We start from the raw sequence: 22,157 nt of genomic DNA on the forward strand, positions 1-22,157 counted from the left end.
TTAACTTTGAATTTTCTCAGTTCTGATGAGAAAGGAACTGCTATGGAGAGATATTGGACAACGGAAAACACTCCTGAGATAAAGCAGCCTAAGTACTTTGAAGTTATGTTGACCATGCCATGGAAGCCAGGATATGTCCTGTTTTGGGGAAAGGGTTCTGCTTTTGATTCTTAGGGAGAAGAAAAGCTGTGGATACCAACAATGTGGCTAAAAATTGGAGTCAAACAGGAAAAACCCCTTGATGAGGAGAAATGATAGCTCATCCATCAATGTGACAATTCTACAAGTTGTAAGGAAAACTCAACAAACAAGGGTCATGGCAGGGTTCTGGTTTTTGTCTTTATGGGATAATAGAAATACTCATCTTCAAGAAGTCAAAAGGCCTTGGACACCCAGCCATCTACAAAAGAAAGGAAGGACATTTTGGTACCAATTTACAACACAGGGTAATATCTTACTACCTAACACAAATGTCTCTTTAACTCTGGAAAAGTTATGGTCCTGACTCAATTATAAATCAAGCTGGCTTTGGAGTTGGAATGTGGCTGTCTCCTTCTCCAAACCCAAGCACTTTGCAAAAGAAAAACTTAGGAGATTCTGTCTCATATCAGAAGAGCCACCTGGTGGGGGACAGAAGAAAACAATAATCTAGGGATCATTGTGGTCAAGATTCTATTTCTCTCCATGCTTAGTCTTAATTCATCAGAATCCTTCCTCACATGTCATGTCAACTTAAGATTCAAACTTTCCATTTTGATATTAATAATGTTCAAGTTTTGTACAGTGAAAAATAAATCTTTTCAATCCATAAAGTCTCCAGAAGGATGATAGGACCCCACAACAACAACTATGCCAGGTTCATAATGATGCCACTGAACCAAAAAAAGAACAGCACTTGATGATCACCTTTGTACTGCAAACTCTTCAGGACAGTTTCAAGATGAGATGGTCCATCATATTACACTTCTAGCCAGAACTTCACATAAACTTTACCCATTACTGTGAGATTGGCTACAATAATTATGGCTAGTCCTCTTGAGTCTAAATCATTTAGCTTTCTTACAGGATTCAAGAGATACTGTCATCCACTAGAGAGCAGGTATCAATTTTAAGAAAATGACACTCCTCCCAAAAGGTTTTATTTTCTCAGGGTTGTGGATGAATGTAATAGATTTGGGGGGAACACAGTAATATTTAGACTCAAGATTATCTTTTGGAAAAGCGAAAAAAGGAATAGCTAGCATAGGATTTTAAGATAGTTATATTTACTGGTAAACTAATTTAGCAAACTATAAGCTTAAGATAATTTGCAATGATATGGATTCTTGTATATTGATACAAATGTAAACTATTTTTCTATTCCTATTTAATACAACTTGTATATTGATACAAAATCAAAACAATACAACTATATAGCTTTGGGTTTTTGTAAAAGTGTTTTTTGTGATTATAGTGTCGTTAGTTTTCAAAACAAGTTCTTAGCCTATATAGGTAGGATGACCTAGATTATCTAATCCTCTGTTTCTATCTCCAGTATGGTGCGATTACAAGTGAGTACAATGTGTCCCATTTAATGGACTTTACAGATCCAATTGAGGATTTCATGTATAGTAGTAAAGCACTTTCAAGTGAGGTACATCCTAGGGAGCTAGGGACCCAGGAATGCTGTGTGAGAGCTATATAATGGCATGCTTTCTGAAAATAAAAAAGAGAGAAAACAAAATGGATCTAGAAATATAGGATATGGATATGATAGGATGGAAGGTAGACTATTGAACCTACTTTTAAAGAGCAACAACTTGTTTAACGTGTTTTACATTGCTATAGATTTTAGTTTATTGATACAAATTTAAAGTTAATTTTTCTTATACTGTATACATATTTCTACTCTCATTTAAGGTATTATATTTATGTAACTCATTTGAATTGTAATGGATAACTAAGAAATACAGGTTAATAATTAGTCTTTTGTGATAATAACACTTGTAGTCATTTTAGCTAAGTTCTCTAGATATACTTAAATATATTTCAATTAGGTAGGTAATCTACAAACACTTCAAAGACCTACAGAATAAGGCATTTGAAATGTTTTAAAAACTTAGACTTTTATGGACTATGAGACACATCTGCTCCTGGCAACATCACTTACTTCAGAGAAAAGATGGGTGTCAAAGACACTCTATATGGAATTTATCTCCTTCTTGGTCAAAATAGCCATTTGAGCAGAAACTATTCTTGCCTGGACTGCTTTACAAAATGTTGTATTGACTGGACATGCAGGACCCATAGGAAGGTGACCACTGAACTTTGCAAGGCGAGATGATCCTTCAGGTTCTTGCTTCACAGAAGAAACGGCCAGACATTCTACAGGACACACAGTAAAAGTGACTGACAGACTCTAGACCTATAGGCTAAAGACGGATTCCCCAACACTGCAGATGAACTTTGGTTGACTGTCCAGGTAGCCAGCAGCCTCCTATCATTCTAGATTTTTTGAAGTTGCTTATAATGCTCTTCTTGTTTACTTAGATAATATTGTATCCTTCTGGGGTATTTGATGTAGTTGAAGACTAGATATTTATAATTATGGTTTTCCTTGGTTATGATAAAAGATAAGGTAGATATGAAACTTTAGACTCACAAATATAGGATAGATAGAATATTTTCTTTAATTTTGCCAAATACAAATACACTAGATATTATAACTGTAATTCTTGTTTGATTACTATTTTGTTATTTGTAACTTTACTATTTTAAAGTTGAACTCTTCCTTTTTGATTAGGCAGAAAAGGGGAGGTGCTGTTGGATGTTCCCTATGCTGTGAATGTGTTGCTCTGAATGTTTGATAAATAAAATGCTGATTGGCTAGTAGCCAGGGAGGAAGTATAGGCAGTATAAGCAAACAAGGAGAATTCTGGGAAGAGGAAGGCTGAGTCAGGAGTCACCAGCCAGACACAGAAGAAGCAAGAAATGAAGTCAGAACTGAGAAAAGGTACCAAGCCACGTGGCTAAACATAAATAAGAGTTATGGGTTAGTTTAAATGTAAGAGCTAGTCAGTGGTAGGCCTGAGCTAATGGCTAAGCAGTTTTAATTAAATAAGCATCTGTGTGTTTAGTTGGGTCTGAGTTGCTGCAGACCAGGTGGAACACAGAAAAACTTCAGCTACACAAAACAATACATATGAAACCTAAAACTTCAAAGATGGCACTTAAAGAAAATTATGTTTATGTGAAATACACACCTGGTCACTTCTGATTCTATATCTACTTTATATGTCAAAACCCCTTATAACCTTTAATTTTTCCATGGTGCAGGAGATCAAACCAAGGGGCCAAATGCAAGCTGTGTAAGTGTTCATCACTGAGCTGAACCCCAAACCTCAATCTCCATGCATTCTTTTCACAGTGTAAAGCTGAAGATTGAGCCCAGAGCATAGTAGGCACTGGGCAAGCACCCTGCCACTGAGTATATCTCCACTTTAAGTAGTAAGTTAGTTTTTTTGCTTGTATAATTAGTTTTTTTAAATAAATTTTTTATTTAGGTAAATGCATATGCACACATGTGTTGTGTAGATTAATGCACATGAATGCAGATTTTGACACAGATTCCATCACCAGGAGCTGGATTTACAGGCAGTCATGAGTCACCTGAAATAGGTACAAGAAACTGAATTTGAGCCCTCTGAAAGAGCACCATGTGTAGATTAGTTTCTAAATGGTCTTATTAAATAAAAATCCTAGAGCCAGAGGTAGGATTTAAAGCCTGAGAGAGATCAGAGGAATAGGACAGCCATACGCTAACCTAACCTCACCAACACTTCAGCTTCCAATGAGAGATACTTCCTGTCTATCCATGCCTATAAGCCATGCTGCTCTGTTATCTGATTTGCTGTCTCTATGTCCAAATACATAACTTCCTCTTCCTGCCCAGCTCTGTCACTTCCTGTCTGCCTGCACAGAACTCCAGACCTCCATGGTTAACTAGTGTTGGAATTTAAGGCAGGTGTGTGCCACTATACATTGCTCTGTTTCCAGTGTGGCCTTGACCTCACAAAAGTCCAGACACATGCCTGCCTGCCAAGTGAAAGATTAAAGACATGTGCTTTCATTGCCTGACTTCTTTGTTTGCTTATAATGGCTTGCATTTTCCTCTGATCTCCAGGCAAGCTTTATTTATTAAAGCACAAATAAAATATCACTACATTTCCCCCCTTTTTTGTCTAATAAAAAATAAAAAATTATAACTAATATAAGAAAAACTATATACAATAAGTACAATAACTATATACAATATATACATGCATAACCTCAACAATGTCTAGTCCATTTGCATTTAACAAATTCAGAGAAAATATTCCATTATCTATCCTATCTTGGTGAGTCCAAAATGTAACTAATTCATGTTCTATTCTATCTTTTATTACCAACAGACAACTATCTTAAGATTTATTTCAAACTTCCATACTTAATATCTATTAGTGAGTTTCTTCTCTGAATGGTTTAACAAGGAAAACTATAACTATTTAATCTATAACTCCCTCAGAGACCCAAGAAGGAAATAATACCTAGTAAAATAGGAAGAACAAACAAACAAGCAACTTCCAAAAAGTGTGATTTATGACAGAAACAGCCAGATTCTTGGACAGTCACCAGAGCTTTCCGTCTAATATTGGGGCATCATCTTGGGCCTACTGTCTTAGCATATCTGACAGGATGTACACAAGGCCTACAGCTCAAGTCCACATTGGGTGCGAGTATTCCAAGTACCAGATAAACATGAATTCTACCAGTGTCATGTCATAATTAAGGATTTTAAATTCTAGAAAATGCGGGTGTTTTTGGAGTTTAGACTTCCCATTCTTCTCAGCTTGTAGGTGGCTTCATCTTGGCATCCCATTCTTCTCTGCTTCCTATTCTTCTCAGCTTGTGGGTAGTTTCATCTCTTTTATTAAATGCCAGTCTACCACTGAGAGGCCAGAATCCATCAGCCTAGTTACTCCTCCAAGAATAACTGTTCCAGCTACTGTCCCACTGCATACCAGGAGCCATCAGCCCACTACCTTTTCAGCTGCCTTAGAACGAAGGGGCACTATACCTTTTCCAGATTGCAAAGCCATTTCAGGAAAGGGGCCATATTGCCCTGGCCTCAGAGGACACCTGTTGCCAAAGCTATATCATGACACACTTGTCATGACAAGGATCAATAGTCTGATGATTTGTGCCCTGCTAGTGATTTTTGAATAGTATCAGCAGTTGATGTGAGGGTAATTTCTTGCCTAGTGGCTAACTTTTGCCACAATGAAAGTTAACTCTATATGCAGTGTCTTCAATGCCCGTATTTTTTCTGTAGTAGATTAGTGCTACCAGGAGCATACATGTCTCATAGTCATAAAAAAATCTGTTACTAAAGCACCTTAAATGCCATATTATGTAGATCTCTGAAAGATTTGCAGATGATATGACTTTCTAAAAATTATCTCTGCTTGACCTTGAAAACATACCTAATATGACTACAACTTCGATTGTAATGTCTAACTACTAACTTTCATTTCTTTATATCCTAATAAGCAAATTCAATTACATTCTTAAATGAACTGTATAGGTGCAATATCCTGAACAAGATTATAAATATACACACATCATTTTCTAAGAAAATCAATCTCAAATTTGAATATATATATATATATATATATATATATATATATATATATATATCTTGTGTATAATATACAAAAATCCAATCCAATGTAAAATATTTAAAACTAGTAGTTGCGTGCTCCCATCTGGACCAGAGGTGAGTGCCTGGGGTTATAGGTAGAGAAGCAGGGTGCCCTGGTTCCCACCCCTGGGAACCAACCACCCTGGGAGGACCTGCCAAACTTGGCCCAATTTCTGGCCAATCAGCAAGCCCTGTGGGAAGGCTCCCCTTTTCCAAGACTGCAGGAAGACCCTGTAGTCTCCACACCCTACGCCCACAACCATTTGCCTGAGACCCCACCAACTTCCTGAGACTCAGGGACTAGCCCCCAGCTCCCATCTGCCCTGGAACTCCTATCTGGAACAGAGCTTCCATCCTGTCCTGGAACTCCCATCTGGACAAGAGGAGCTCCCATCTGGACAAGATAAGGAGACTCCAGGGACTTCCTGAGACTCAGAGTCCAGCCCCCTAGCTCCTACCTGGCCAGCACTCTCACCTGGACCAGAGCTCCATCCAGCCCAGAGCTTCCATCTGGGCCAGAGAGAGGCTCCCTAAATCTGTCAGCTCTGTATGGACCAAGTACACTGATAAGACCAAGAACATACCCACAAGGAGATGGGCAGAAGTCAAGACAGAAGTACACAGAACAAAATAAAGAACAATATAGCATCACCAGAACTTAGCCCTTCTCCAACAGCTAGACCTGAATATCACAGAATAGAAGAAGAAGAAAACCACCTTATAAGTAACATCATGAAGAGGCTAGAGCCTTATATAGAAGAAATCAAAAATAAAGTGGCGGAACACACAAACAAAAAATGGGAAGAATGCTATAAAAAACCTCAGATTTTGGCCAAAGTTTTCCCCAAAATTTCATAAATTCTCCACATTGCAGTGGAGGGGTGATTTTAAGATTCAAGGGCAGCCGAGAGGCTGTAGTTTGGTTTGGATGACAGTCCAGAACACACAGACAATGGAGAAGGCGGAAAGAAAGTTGGAAAACTTCCTCAATTGTAATCTTCCTTGGAATTTCATCGTTCCTTAGGCCTCAGAGGAATATCAAGGTCCCTGTCAGTCAGTAGGCTTTGGAACTGGCCAGAGTTTCCAGAAGTCTCATGTCTACATAGAAAGTTGAACCTCTGCCCTGCCTGTCACAAGGCCCCACAGCAACTGGAGATGGACAAGCCAGCCTCAGTGAGCTGACAGGGGACTGCTCACTCGGTTAGCAGGTCCCACACTCTTCAGAGTGTCTAAAAAGTACTTAGAGGGTCAGAGGGAAACATCCATTTCACTAATCCAGCAGCAATAGCTGGATGGTAACAGGGAACATTTAAATTAGGAAGGATGCTTGGCTTTTAACAGGCAGGAACACAAGAGAAAAACTCAACCCACAAAACCACAAACAAAACAAATTCAAGGACATGAATCCAGGTTGCATTACCTGTGGCCGAGTTAATCCTGTTCACCCTGGTTTACACTCCCACCTGTAACTGCAATTGACGTTTTCAATTTCATTCACTTCCATGAAGTGCGTGTCCATACATAAGGTTATCACAATGATAGAATGTGGAGAAAGGGCTTCAGTTTAAACAACAATCATCCAGAAAGGGTGGCTGGATATTTTGTAAATGGAAGTTTGGGAGTTGATTCCAGCTGTGGACTCTAAAGGGTAAAATTGTTAAGCAAAATAAAAGATGTTTTTTCTTAACATGTGGTTGCTTACCGGGGATGTCAGTTGTTCCTGACAGACAGGACACCCACGCCCTGGAAGAGCCCTCACTGAAATCAGTGCACAGCTCTTTGCTCACTGTCAGTCTTACTTCTTAGGAGGTGGAGGCAGCAAGGGAAGGACATACAGACAAAGCAAGTGTGTGTGTGTGTGTGTGTGTGTGTGTGTGTGTGTGTGTGTTGTGATGATTCACTCTCGAAGCCAGGAATGGCACCTGCTGTTTAGTACAGAGTGCCTTAGAAATGCTAATTTTACTATTGAATAATATAATAGGTCTTTGCTTACTTGAACTTTTGGCAATTACTCCCCATCTAATTTCAGAAGGAGCACAAAGGAAAACCGTTTTTTAGGTTGGTACCTGGCAGTGGACAATGGACTGGTATTAATCTCCTTAAAGGGAGGAGCTGAAGGTGGCCCATGGACATATTTCCTTCATTTGTCTTGTCTCTTCTGGGAGCCTGAACCAGGCTCCCATCTCCCTGATCTTCATGAGGAGGACTGATGAGCCGGATGTTCTAACAATTATGCCACTTACAACTGGATGCCAGCAGAGGACTGTAGACTGAACTTTGGGTTGCCTGTGGCATTTCTGGAAGACCAGAAGAACAGCATGAGGAGCTGAAGAGTAATCCCAGCTCTCTAGAATGTCTGTGTCCCAGCCCTGATGTCACATTACAAGATGTTGATATTCTTTTCATCTGCAAGTGTAATAATTATGAGACTCAGACTGCAGCCAGCCTGGCACAAATGAAGACATTCTAAAGAGACACTTGTGTCCCCCAATCTATCAAACTGTATAAACAATTGTCCCCCAAAGAAATGGTATTTTCTCCAGCAATTTCATGCCAGAAGAAGGGAAGAATACCAGACAGAGGGGGTTCTTGTCTCCTGGAAAGAGTCTTGAGGTGGTTCTAAAAACACCTCAGAGCACCTCACAGGAGGAGATGGGAGCACACCAGATAACGATGGGTCAATGGTGGGCAGGGTTGTTCCTTGACTTGGACTGCTTGGATGTACATGTCCTTGGCTCTCTATTTAAGTTTTGATCTCACTTCAGTACCCTGAAGGTGGTCTTGAGGGGTTCTATGTGGCCACACAGAATAAATTGCTCCTTTCTGGTATCCACTATAAATCTGGCTCCTTCAATAAGCTTCTTGAGGACAAGTGGTTGGACCTGTCTTGGGGCACAGATTGTGACCCCTAGGTCTAATAACAATGTGATTTAATTATACTGGAATTAGTCATAGAGATAGCAAGACCAAATCTTTTAAAAATGATTTGACATTTATTTATTTTGTGTATGTGTGTGGATATGTTTGTGTCTTGGTGTGTAATATGGAGGATGGCAGAGTTGGTTGTCTCTTTCTACCGTGTGGGTCAGGGATTGAATTTAGGTTGTCAGACTTGGCCAATAGTTGTCTTTATTTGCTGAGCCATCTCTCCTGCCCACAGGACAAAATCTTGGTTCAGTCTTCTGCCGTCCATCTTTTCTTCATCTGGCTGCAAGCCTAACTGGAGGGATTACGTTTGGTCCTGGGAATCACTTGCATGTGGTGCTTTGCAGTGAGAAGTGTGGAAGACATAAAAAGAGAAAACACAGGGGCAAAAGTTTCTCAGCGTCCACGCATAGGAACCATCTGGGAAATAAAAACTGCAGGGATTTAATTTCAGGGTTAGCTATCAAACTCAAACACTAGTGAGAATTCTGGCTTGGCAGGCGACAGCCTGATCTTCTGAATTTGGCTATTCACAGGAAGGATTCACAGGATTTACTTGTCTGCAGCTCTGGGGAGAAACTCCTAGGGATTTGACTAAAAAGGAGGGCAAGAGGGGGAATGTGAGCTGAACTTTCTTCAATTTGAACACATTTCCCCAAGAGGCCACCAGAGGGCGGTAAAGAACGTCTTTGTAGTCACAGCCTTGTGAAGTTTACCTAAAATCTCTCTACAGGTGGGAAGCAGATGACATCTGGATTGAGGGAAAGCAGGATTGTTGCCTTTAAGGAATATCCTAAATGGGGAGATGGATGGGAGTTAGATGGTCACACCAGTGATGGCTATGGAGGTCATAGATAAAGTGTGTGGCAGCACATCCGAAGGAAGCTGATCCAGGCTGACTGGTGTGGAAGGCCTCTCTGAGGAAGCAATCCTTGAGAAACCCCAGCCTGCAGAGATACTGTGTTGCATTTAAAAGGGGTACCAGAGGATAGAGGAAGGCAGCTTTTAAGCTGTCTAGTCTAGGTAAAACTTGATCTAAGACTAGGGTGTGGTAAAGCTGCAAAATAAGGAGTGGGAAGAGGAATGTGTAAGGAAATGGTCTTCAGATTTTTGTGACAGACGAGAGAGAGATGGAGCTAGTGGTGAGAGAAATCTCTAAATGATTCCAGTTTTCAACTTTGCACAATTAAACAAGTTATGGACATCCTCAGTGTGAGGCATACTAGAATTAGGCCTGACTGGAATTCAGTCATTGATTTGGTCCTTGACATTGAGTTCTGGGTAGCTTCATAAAATCCAGAGCAGGGATAGTATGGTCACTGGGATGCAGTGGGATGCGGTGACCATGGGATGGAAGACAGAATGGGACCAAACGCTTCCATGGCAGTGAAGTCTGTAGCCTCAGTTTTTTTCTTGGGAAGATAGTCTACAGTGTCCGAAAGGGGGTCAAGAAAAGTTAGATACTGAGAGGGTGGAGAGAAGGGTGAACCAGAAAGCAAGTCCACAAAGGCCAGAGAGGAAGAAGGAACCTGACGTGTGGTGGTCTGAGTGCCAAGGGAGAGAGTTTAGCTGTGGACTAATGGTTTCCCAGACACTACTGGGTTCCCTAAAAGAAGCATGAACTACCAACTCTCCTTGACAGCTCTTTACCCTTTTCTGCACCCACACTCCCTTCCAGTGGCCCTGCAGTTATATTTGAACCAAAGTGGGTCAGAGGTTTACTTTTTCTTTTGCATGACTGGCTAAGCATCATGACCATAGGTAGTAACACATTGTGTATACCATATTTGCTAAAAGGGTCGACTTTAAAGGTTCTCAGCTCAAAGAATGCTGAATATGATAGGTGGTGTATGTGTTCATTAGCTTGATTTAATCAGCCCATAATGTATACATGTATCATGTGATCGCAATTATAAACTATATCTATGTACAATTATTTTTCTGTCACCGTGAAAAAAATGTGAGAGAAAGTGACAAGTTAGACCACAGGAGACCCAGCATGTCTCTTCATCCTTCGTCTGGGTATCTGCTGTCACTGTGACAAGAATACATGCTGAATACCATTTGATTTCCTCTAAACAAGAGGCACATTGGAGAGTTCTGAACCAAACAAATGGCCTGGCTAAATGCCAAACTCAGCCGAGCCAGTTGAACCACAGTTGACCTAAAGACAAGTGGACGAGAGAGAAATGTTTTTGTTGCAAACCATTAAACGCAACCAGCATTGTCATAGAAGCAGCAGCAGCTTGATTTGCTTTATGGATGGTCTTTGACAAACTTCTGGCAGCCGTGATTGGGAAGTGGTGTGGCAGAAGCTGGCTTTGGATGGTGCTTCAGAGTAAGGAAGGCACTGGAAAAGGTAGTCAGAAAGTGAGCAGGTAGAAGCCTCTTTAAAAAAATTGTGATTTTTTTTTTTTTGAGATGTAATAGACTGGCATGTGTTTGAATGGGTTGGGATAGAACTAACTGAGAGGGAGGGCTTGATTATTTAGAAAGAACAGTTGATGTCATGTAGTGTCTCTGATGGTGGGGGTGGGGTGATTTTAAACACAGGTGAAGCTGGAATGTGGTGGCCCACACCTTTAATTCCAGCACTCAGGAAGCAGAGGCAGGCAGATCTCTGTGAGTTCAAGGCCAGCCTGGTCTACAAAGTGAATTCCAGGGAAGGTGCAAAGCTACACAGAGAAACCCTGTCTCGAAAAACCATAAAACGCAGGTGAAGAGATTGGCCTTGGTGGGAAAGAGGGAAGTGTGCCAGTGCCAATCCAGCAAAAGAATTGGCAAGGAGGGGAGGAGTTTCAAGTAGATGTAGGGATTTGGTCACCCCCTTTCTGGAGTAAAGAGGGTAACAGGAAATATTGCCAATACAAACTAAGACAGAAACCACATCAAATGATGTGGATGATGAACACTGGCTGCAACAGAGGAGTATCTTTCAAATGTTTCATCTCAGAGTTTGGTTTTGGGGTCACTGCAAGGGGCAAATGTGAACACCTGTAAAATATTTCTGAGAGAATCTGGAGAAATGCCATGCGGAGAGAAATATCATGTTCATAAACTGGACAACTCAGTAGTCACAGGTCAAGTCTCCACACACTGACCCACAAACTTGATGCCATTCTAATCAAAATCCTCTCTGGGGCAGAAACTGACAAGGTGATTCTAAATTTCCTGTGGGAGAGATTGCAGTTGAACTTGAATTAGACAACACAGTTTTTCAGAATACAAACCTTAAAGGTTCATGATACATAATTTTAAAATTTACATTAAGCCTCACCACTCAAGGCCACTGTAGCATCAGGAAGAAGGAAAACACATAGATGCATGAAATATGAGAGAGCCACAAATAGACTCAGACACACAGTCATTTTCCCTTCTGACAGCTTAACTAAATGAGAAAGTGATTTAAGGCTTATTTCTCCTGTAAACAGGTAAATCTCAGCTATGGACCCATGAATCTCAACAACTGTGTCCTTTAGGGAAACATAAATTGAGATTATGAAAGTTATTTAAATGTCTAAAGTCTGAAGTCTCCCCTTGCCAGGATGTTTTACCTGAGCTCATGAAGTTGAGCCACCACGGACAAAATGCCCTGCCTGAAACTGTGAGTCAAAGTGAGTCTTCCCTCAGTCTCCTAGTTCTCTCTGGTAGTCCGACGCAGATGCCCAAAAGTGACTATTGCAACACGTAAAGGCCTTTCTTGGGTTCCATGACTCATCCTAGCAAATCAGCAAACCTGGTGTTGGCAAAGTTATGAAAGAGCTGAAACACTTGCATTTGGGCAGCTGCAAACTGGTGCACTGCTCATGGAAAATAGTCTATTAGATTTGTATAAAGTTAAGCATGCATACTCCACATGATGCAGAAATTCCACTTCTGAGTACTCAATGGAGAGCAAATTTCTCTTTTACCAGACAGAAGCAAGAATGTGTTTGTACACAGATTGCTGCATGTGTTTGCTCTGAAGTTTCTTTCATCACAGCCCAAACTGAAAACAATTCAGATATCTATCATCTGGTGAACAAATAAACCAGTTGTGGTATATGCATTCAATAGAACAATATTAACAATGGGAAACAAACTTGGAATCCATTCATTAACGTGAAGTATCTCCAAACCACTATACAAAGAAAAAATAAGTCAGACAAAAGACCGAGGATAGTATGCTCCTGTTTATATGCGATTCTGGAAAACCAAACTATAGGAACAGGAAACGGGTTGGGCTCTTCCACACAACTTCCTTGACTGAACCCTTAAGGACTGTAAGTTTTAGTGTATCTAGACTACAGTTGGGTTAAGCTGACGTAGGAGAAGAGAAGCCCCCCCCCCCCCGAGAGTTCTCATCTGTTAGGATGGATGAATGCTGTCTCTGAACTGTTAGCAGCATCATAACTGCCTAGAGTGGGGGATGGCTTTCTGGGGTGTTGTTCATAGCAGTAGTTCTTGAATTCCAGCTCCTTTACCAAGAGAAAGAATTCTGGAATATGCATGAGACTCTCCATGGAGTTGTGAGCACTGAGATGGATCTTTCAGTGCTGAAAGGAGGTGTGGGAACATGCAAGACAAGAGAAACGAACCCACAGAACAGTGTCGAGGGGAAGCCAGCTGTGCCCTTGAGACAGAGTGGGAGAACTATCTCCTCCTGGGACTCTGGGTAGGTGGATCAGAGCATCATTCAGTCTGTTTCAGGTTTCTTGTGTTCTGCTAGGACATCGGTGTGCAGCTAGGCCTATGGCTCCTGGGTTCAGCCTCCCAGAGCAATCCTTTTCTTTTGGTAAGCATCGCTTTGTGTTTTCCTGTCAACTCTATTTACTTTGACTTTTGATTAATTGGCATATGTGTAAGTAGATGTATGCATGCAGTCATGAGTACCTAAATCCCGTCTTAACAATCTACAGTTGTTCCCTTCAAACCTTCCTGAAGACTCTCTATTAATTGGTTCAACAACAAGTTCTCTGGCAGCTAATTATGACTTAGTCCTGGTTCTAAGTCAGTTGAGTGCTCTTAATGTTATGGTAACTTCCGAGGAAAGGGTGCTGCTATGCTAGGAAAAGATGGTTTAGGCCTCTCACGGGTCTCATTTCCTCCCTTTCTACAATTACGCACAGCCTTCAGGACTCACAGCTCTGCAGCAGCCCAGACCCCCGCATGGGACTGAACTATGAACAATAGATGTGTTGCCCACCTTTCTCTAACACAGACAGGATGCCCCCACCCTTCCCTTATCTGCAGCTTTTATTTTTAGCCTTTTAAATGGATACTTAAAAACCATACATATTTTGAGGGAAGCACATGCTATGTTTTGATCATGTATACACTGTGTCAAATTCAAATCAGGATAAGTTCATTTTTTGCCTGAAGCATTTATCATCTCCTTGTGAAAATATTCAAAATGCTTTTGGCTTTAAAACAATATACAGTATATTACCTTGATCCATTGTCATGTCACCAGGGAGCGCAGCTCAGTGTTGCTGACTGCAGAGCCTGAATCCCTCTCACAGCCTCACATGCCTTCAGTAGCTCAGTGTCGTGGCAGTGCAGCCTGAGCATCCCTGCAGAGCCTCAGACACCCAATATTTGCAATCCAAGGAGTCCGTCAGAGCCTCAGACACCTCCACTAGAGTAGAGCTGGGATTCTTGACTTGCCACAGAAAAGAATTTCTTCATGAGTCAGACCAAAGCAAAGTCAGCAATTTTACTGTTGAGGAGAAAGGATGGACATGTGTAAGGAGGTCGAGTGAGGGAGAGGGTCCATCTAAGGGCTTCAGGAGCAGCTATGTTAGTCATTTGGGGGATTTGAAATTACATTGTTTGAAGGAGATGATCTATAACTGAGGCCGATGAAGAAGAAAAATGCTTCAGTCTCCTTCTCTCTTATTGCAAGATATATTTTTGTTATTGTTTGTTAAATGAAATTATAGGTGATTTATGAGAGTATAGGGAAGACACATACAAGGAAGAAATGTGAATAGGATAAAACATTCATCAAAATAATATATACAGTGGCTTTGCTTTATCTAGTTCAAGCAAAGAGGTAAAGGCATGTATTTTTATCCCAAATATGGTTCCCTAGTCATATTAATAAGCCTATAGGGTTGTTAGGAAGTATAATTTCTACATACAGTTTCTGTGTAGGGCGACCTCTAGTCAACTATGCCAAAACTCAGCTCAGTCAGCAAGAGACATAACTCAGGTCTCGTCAGGTGAGGGTCAGGGGCTCTTTCCCTTTCCCAGGTCCCCTTAAGTCCCTTCCAACCTCACCATATCCTCTGGCTTTGACTGGCTCTGAAGAGGAGAGCAGGTAAAGGGGCTGAAATCAGAAAATAGATTTGATTGTATTCTGAGTCTAACGTCATGATTAAGAACATCCACTTAGGAGTCTGGTGAGCCTGGCTTCAGATTCTGGCTTGCCTTTGACTAGTTACACAGACAAAGGCAAGACGTGTCTGTCTGCCTGTCTGTTTCTACTGATGATCTCTGCTTCCCAGAGATGGTAGTGTTAGAGCAATGGTTCCTGGTGCCCACTTACTGTGCCTCATTTCTGCCAGCTGTGACAGGATGGTTAATAGTGGCTGCCTCATGAGAAATGGCAGCACTGATTATTGTAGGATCCTGGATTTTTGTTGAGCTATATGCTGTAATAAAACTAAAGCCTGATTCCTGAGCTCCAAACACTGAGGTGTAAAAAGCACTAGGTTTTAGTGCTTGATGACACTGTATATTCCCTTTGCATATTTGTAATAAAAATGTAAAGTATAGATGACAGAGAATATAATATTTATAAGTATCTTTCATGACTTCTGAAAATAATAAAATGAAAAAGAGAAAGGCAGGCATTGAGGCTCACACATGTGAGAATATCTAAGTGGCTGAAGCAGGGAGACAGCTCCAATCAAGGGCAGCCTGGCATACATAGTAAGTTTCAGGCTAGCCCAGGCTACAGACTGAGATCCTGTCTCAAAAAAGAAAACTAGGAAGAAAGAAAGAATGAGAGAGAGAGAGAGAGAGAGAGAGAGAGAGAGAGAGAGAGAGAGAGGAAGAAAGACAGAAGAAAGAAAGAAAGAAAGAAAGAAAGAGAGAAAGAAAGAAAGAAAGAAAGAAAGAAAGAAAGGGGGTGGGGAAGTACTTGGGAAATAGTGTAATGAGTAAAGTACTTGCTGTACAAGCCTGCAGTCCTCAGTTTAGACCCCAGAGCCCCATAATCCCTCTCCTGGGGGAAGTAGAGACAGCCAGCCTAGCCTACTTGTGAGCTGACTCCTGCTTTATTTTTTAATAAATAGATAAAAATAAGTCATCTATCCTAATTTTATGCTATTTAAATAAATAGATAAAAAAAATAAATCTCTCCTAAAAATTAATTAAGTCAATAAAAACACAGAATATATGAATATTTAGGGGTTGGGCAAGTGGAAAAGTTTGGAGGAGGAAAGTGACAGCTAAGGGAAGTGTGTGTGTGTAATGAAAATATTATAAATGTGTTTTGGTGATTATTGTACAACTCAATATTTTATCTAAAAAATTAGATAGGTGACTCCCAAAGAATGATATTGGGGTTTGAACTCTTCCCCCACACACATGCATCTTCCCACACATGAGCACATGCACAAACCCATACAAAATCAAACCCCACCACCCCACCACAAAATAAACAAATGGATAAACGAATGAATGAATGAGATAAATTAAAGAGTGAGCTAGAGGTGATGGGAACAGACCACAAAGCAGCCAAGGAAGGCTAAGAGGCAGAGTCAGGCGGTGACCTCAGCATAGTGGTGGGAAAGAATGGCGTTTAAGTCCTCTGTCAACTCAATGCAACACTTTGTCAAATGAAATATTGGAGACTCAGGGAATCCATATAAACAGGTAGTGAGAATGGGTTTGAATAAGAATCTGAAAGTCTGGAGGAAATCAGATTTAACATGCCTGGGGAAAAGGGGCTTCCGAGCCAAACCTTTCCCAATGCATAACCACTCTCAGGGCAGACATAATTTGAGGTCATCTGTAGAGGGCTCTGATATGCAGAAAAAAAATGAATGTGATTGAAAACTCACGTCTCCTTAGGAACAGCTGAAGAACATCTCAGTGTGAGAAAATTGTCTGTTAAAAATGAGCCGGTCATATGCAAAATATTTTATTAAGTTTATTGAATGACATTAGATGAGCAGGAAACATTAAAAAATTTGATACAAGAGACTGGAATTTTGTCTGTGAGAAAGATGTGAATAAAAAAAAATAATAATCAGGGCCACAATGCAAAGGAATGCATTTGTATATTGCTGGAGAGCCTGGAATTTTAATCCTAGGATTTTCAACATTTCTGGTTTTAATCTAAGACAATAAATTGTATGCAAGAAACCCTTAAAACTAGAAGGACTCTATTTTCTTTATAGGCTTTTCACTACAGAGAGCTACTTTGCATCATGTGGGACTGGAACTGCATCAGCTGCCCAGGAAACTTCTGGAGGCTATTCTGGAAAACTGCTTTTCCTAAGGGCATAGAACGATGGAAACACACCCCATAACTTTCTTATTAATACAAGGTACAGGATCCATTCTTCTACAACCTAGGGCAGTTTCACATTAAACAACAGGTCTATTACCAAATACGCACGAGTAGGTTGTAACTAAACACCTACCCTCAAACAACCTTTGTTAAGGAACAAGAATGTAGGTCTAGTACACAAAGGGGCTCCAGGTTCCCCCTTCAGCTCCTGCAGGGTTGTTTTGACATACAGTCATGTTTGCTTGTAAACGGAACTTCTTTTCTTGGAAATTCTTGAACTAAGAGCAAAGCTAAAATTCCAAGCAGAGATAAGGAGGGTGCAGGTGACCTTGGAGATAAGGGGCTTCAGGTAGTCCTTCTCTTGCTCACTGGAGCTGGAGGAGCTGAAAATGTATTTTTGCTGCGAATTAAACAAAAATCAGTCACACTTAGAGGAATACACACAAGACACTAGAGCTTCCCTTTGGTGACATCAAATAACCACTATTGTGCACACTTGCTTCAGCTTACTCAACAGCTGGGATGACAGTTTACTCAACAGCTGGAATGAGTCAGCCCTGTTCTAGCCAATACCCACCAACAGCAAAGCAGGCATCTGTCCTACAAACTTTTCCTAATTGTAAAGTGTTCCCCAACTTGGCTGGTGAGGAAAGCTCTCAGGGTGCTTCACTCACCTCTGTACAGGTTTTAGTACTTCTTGTAACCATCTGGCGAGAAGATTCACACATAGAATCTTCTTAGTTTTCATCCAGATCCTGCGGAGAAATAAACAAAACTAAAATTGACACAGTGGTACATTTTAGTCCATCCTGTATTTTTTTAATAATGCGGGGAGTTGACTGTGAAAATAATTACTCCTAGAAGAATGAAATTTGAGCAAGAAGTTTTGAATCTGGAATAAGTGTTTTGTGGTGTGAGGCTTGTGGAGTCCAAGTTGACAGAAGCCCATATGTCATAAGAGACTGTCTTGTCGATAATCTTTATATGAATTGGAGAGGAGCCAAAACACTGACTCCAAAGTTGGGTCACTTCTAAAGTTATACCCCAGGATCACTTAAATGTCTTGTCCACTGAGCTCAGGAGAATAAAACAGACTAGAAAATGTTATCTTGAAATGTTTTATCTGAAAAAAAAATGAATATCTTTGAACATGGAAGAAGTTTCAAAGCTGATTGATCTCAGTGACATTTCTCCAAGCCACCAGTTGGCAAGACATTTCCTGATCTAAGAGATTACTAAGTACAAAGCTAACTCTCACAGCTAATGGGCAACGTTTATCAAATGTTGTCCTCACTGTATGCCATTCACAAAGCTTAATGAGTCATATGGTCACCTCAATTCATCCCACAGAAGGCCTGTTCTAGAAGAACTATTATTTTCTCTCCTTCTGATGGGCAGGAAGCTCAGAGGGTTCAAACAACTCATCCATGACTGTACCACAAGGGTACAATACAGCAGAATTCATTGAATTACTCTAAAGGTTGTCTGACTCCAGAGCGACCACTTTCCAGGAGTTATGACCTGAATAGTTAAAAAGTTCCAGACATGTCATTAAGGAATTTACTGTGGAGTTTAAGGGGAGTAACTGTGGCTTAGTTAGAACTCTCATTGGTGGAGACATTGGTAAAAGTATAATGCCATCACAGTGAAAGAATTTCATATAATTTTTGAGAACCTGTATTTCTACTTTGCCAGTCAAATCCATCTGGTCCCAGCTACAAAGCTCTGTTTCAAAATGAGACAAGTACATGTAGCTGCTTACAAACTCTCCAAAGCCTGAGGAAGTTCTTGAGGGCTGGGTCTGGTCTGGGATCTGAGATGTCCTGGGTCTTCTCCATAGCACTGTCCACAGAGATGAATGAAGGGAAAGAAAACAAGGGGGGAGAAGGGAGGGCAAAGGATCATTGTGGGAAGAGCTGCCGCTAAAAGTGAGGTTCCAGCATGGAGAAAGAGGCTCTATGCAAGCCTCCTTCAAGGGCTGTGTAGGAGGAAAGGAGTTCTTACTCCATCCCTGCCTACGGGTGCTGCAGGCAGGTTAGGTAGCTGAAGCCTCAGTGAGTTCACATCCTTAACCCCAGTTTCGGGCATTGTAACCACAACAGACAGGCCTCGGTGGAGCAGCTTGAGAAATAAAACAAGTGAGAAAGGGTGATAGTTTTGGACTGCTGAAAAGCAAGTACTTAAATATTCCAATTTTTCATGATTAATTTCAGATGTTTAGCAACATCAAGCTGAGATTCTTGCTACCATAAGGTTGCTAGTTACAAATATATTTCATCTGATTTTCATTTGAAGAGAGAACTTACGTAATTTTTTTTTTCTTGCATGACTTTAGTCTTTGGGCAGCCATTCCCTGGAGGTATGATTTGAATCCGATCTATGAGGTTTGGAGGGATAAAGGCCGACCTTGTTCTCGGACATCTGCACTTGAGGTTTGTGTAATGGGCCTCCAGGATACCTGTAAACACAGAATCAGCCACTTCAACCCATTGGGCCTATGACTTAGAAATAGAACTGAATTATCAATTATATCATGCATTTGAAGAGGCAAACATTTTAAGCCAGCACTTCTAGCTGCATATGCTTTTAGTTTATATATTTCTGTTTGTTTTGCCTTGTGTGCTCTCAAATGTTTTCTACCAAAACCTTAATGAAAATAAACTTAGCTTTTCAAAATGGTACCGTTCCTTAACTGTGCTAGTAGCATTGTGTTGGCACTCAAGTGATTTGAGAACTGATGCTTTAGGGATATACAACTATTTTACAACTAATGTGATGTGAAATCAACTGATCTCCACTCCCAACACAAAAGCAGAGGACCAGATCCTGCGAGAGATTTGCGAATACTATAACCATCTCTCTCACACATAGAATCCTTTCTCTGAGCACACCCCTTTACCTTTCTGTCTCTCTACCTGAGGAAACACATGGAGGATGCTTCTTCATTTATGTTCAATATCTTGGTTCTCGATCTTACTCATAAATTATTACCAAATGAAAACCAATAATAAAAATTCAAGACTGTATCCAACTAAAATACATACTAGTTATAGATATTTTATTGGTAATTCATCTCAAGGGTTTTCATGAAGTCTGAGTTTTGTTTTGTTTTTTTTTTTTTTAAAGAAATCATTGCTGGGTAATCCAACCATTTGAGAGGCTGACAAAGGCTGATTTTTTTTTTTTTATAAGTTCAAAGCCACTTACTGAGACCTTATATCCCAAAACAAAACAAGCTGGGCTGTGGTGGCGCACGCCTTTAATCCCAGCACTCGGGAGGCAGATGCAGGCAGATCTCTGTGAGTTGGAGGCCAGCCCGGTCTACAAAGTGAGTTCCAGGAAAGGTGCAAAACTACACAGAGAAACCCTTTCTGAAAAAAAAAAAAAAAAAAAAAAAAAAAAAAAAAAACGAAAGCAAAACAAACAAACAAAATATATTTATCACATCTTTTGTATAAGTAAAAGTCTCAAGTTCCTATAGTGCTTAACAGTTTTGTGGGCTGAACAAGGGGACAATAATTAGACCACCACTGAGGCAGTATTACACACAGACACTGTACTGACATCAGCAGCAAAGCTTCATGGGAGAGGGGAGAGACAAGCTGTGAAGGGTGAAAACAGTATGTGAAGACTGAAAATGGGGGTGGAGGGATTTCCACATCCTAAGTGTAATTGTCCTGTAAACCGGGGAGTTTCTTTTGGCCCACACATCCATCCCTTCCTCTGTATACACATCTTGCCACTTCAGTTAGGCATTTATCTACTCACACAGAAACAGCTGCCCCATTCAGACTGAAGTCAGCTGCTTGCCTCCCCTTTCTTTAGAGTGTCAGGGCCTTACTCCATGCAACTGTACTGGGAATGTTGGACCAAGGTTGATCAAGAGGCAGAGCAAAGAGGAGCCATTCAAAGAAGTCTTCCTAGAGGGGGCCGAGCTGACAGCCTAGCAACACACACACCAAACCTCAGTCCCATGAACACTCACTGCCCAGAGCTCCTCTTACTACAAATAAAATTCTTCACACTTTGAAAGCTTCCATTTTAAAGAGTTATATCCCTGGGAACCTCACACTTCAAAATCTAGAAGCAGCTGAGCATTTTCCCTGCTTTAGTTAGACTTCCTTCCCAGCTTTAATGGAAGAAGAAATGGTGAGGACCACTTCTGTTCAAAGGCTAGTGAAATCATAAGTGAAAGTTCTCACCGTGGCCTGGAGAGAGGCAGCTGGCCAGCAGGAGAAGCAAGGCGGCTATGCTGAGCCTCATTCTGCCAGGAGGTGGAGTTCAACCCTCAGCTCAGAGTCTAAGCATGGCTTCCCAGCTCCAGGCTCTTACTTAAGTACACCAGTGAGGGCCCTCCCAGGGCCTCTGTCACCAGTGGGTCAGCGGCACCCTCAGTCAGTTTTCAAACCCCCCAAGAGTGCTGAGTTTGCCTTTACAGAAAAAGAAATTCATCCTGCATAATGCATGACTTTGTGCTAGAGCACTGTTAGTATAACAAAAACTTTCTTGAAAATGTAGATTTAAAATGTCAGGGATGCTGTGGAGATTTGAGGGTAAAAAAAAATGAGGAGAATGGTATCAGTTTGGAGACACCCTCCCCCTACCTCCCACTCCAAGAACTCTCTTTTTAGTGCTAGAGAAGAACCCAGGATCTAGAATAGGCTAGATAAGCAATCTACCACAAGGCACACTCCAGGAATGCTACTGGTGCTTGTGGCTTTGACTGCTTCCTGCAGTGGACGGTGCCTCAAATTTCTCCATACATTCACACATAAGCTCCTTGACACGAGGACCTCCATACATCGCTCCATTATGTCCCCAGCCCTTGCAAGAGGGCTCACCCTTGGTACGTGCTCAGTGAATATTTAGACACCTGACAGACACTCCATCACATAAAGATCCTCAAGCTGGCTGTGCCATAGATTTTTCTACCAAACCTCGCCACCTCTTCATTATCCTATCTGAGATGATGGTTACACAGCATGGAAATCTTCAAAGGAGAAACTATGT

General features: G+C 41.0%; 1 protein-coding gene across 1 annotated transcript; it reads right to left on the reverse strand.

Annotated features, from left to right (window-relative positions):
* Positions 1-17,492: 17,492 nt before the first annotated feature.
* On the reverse strand, positions 17,493-21,410 carry LOC118576307 (C-X-C motif chemokine 13-like). Its single transcript, XM_036176609.1, has 4 exons — positions 21,350-21,410; positions 19,473-19,605; positions 17,822-17,902; positions 17,493-17,547 (listed from the first exon to the last, which is right to left on the reverse strand). Exons 1-4 carry the CDS (start codon positions 21,408-21,410, stop codon positions 17,493-17,495), a joined length of 330 nt encoding a protein of 109 aa, XP_036032502.1.
* Positions 21,411-22,157: the final 747 nt, after the last annotated feature.

Source organism: Onychomys torridus, unplaced genomic scaffold (assembly GCF_903995425.1).
Source record: "Onychomys torridus unplaced genomic scaffold, mOncTor1.1, whole genome shotgun sequence".
Taxonomy (NCBI): domain Eukaryota; kingdom Metazoa; phylum Chordata; class Mammalia; order Rodentia; family Cricetidae; genus Onychomys; species Onychomys torridus.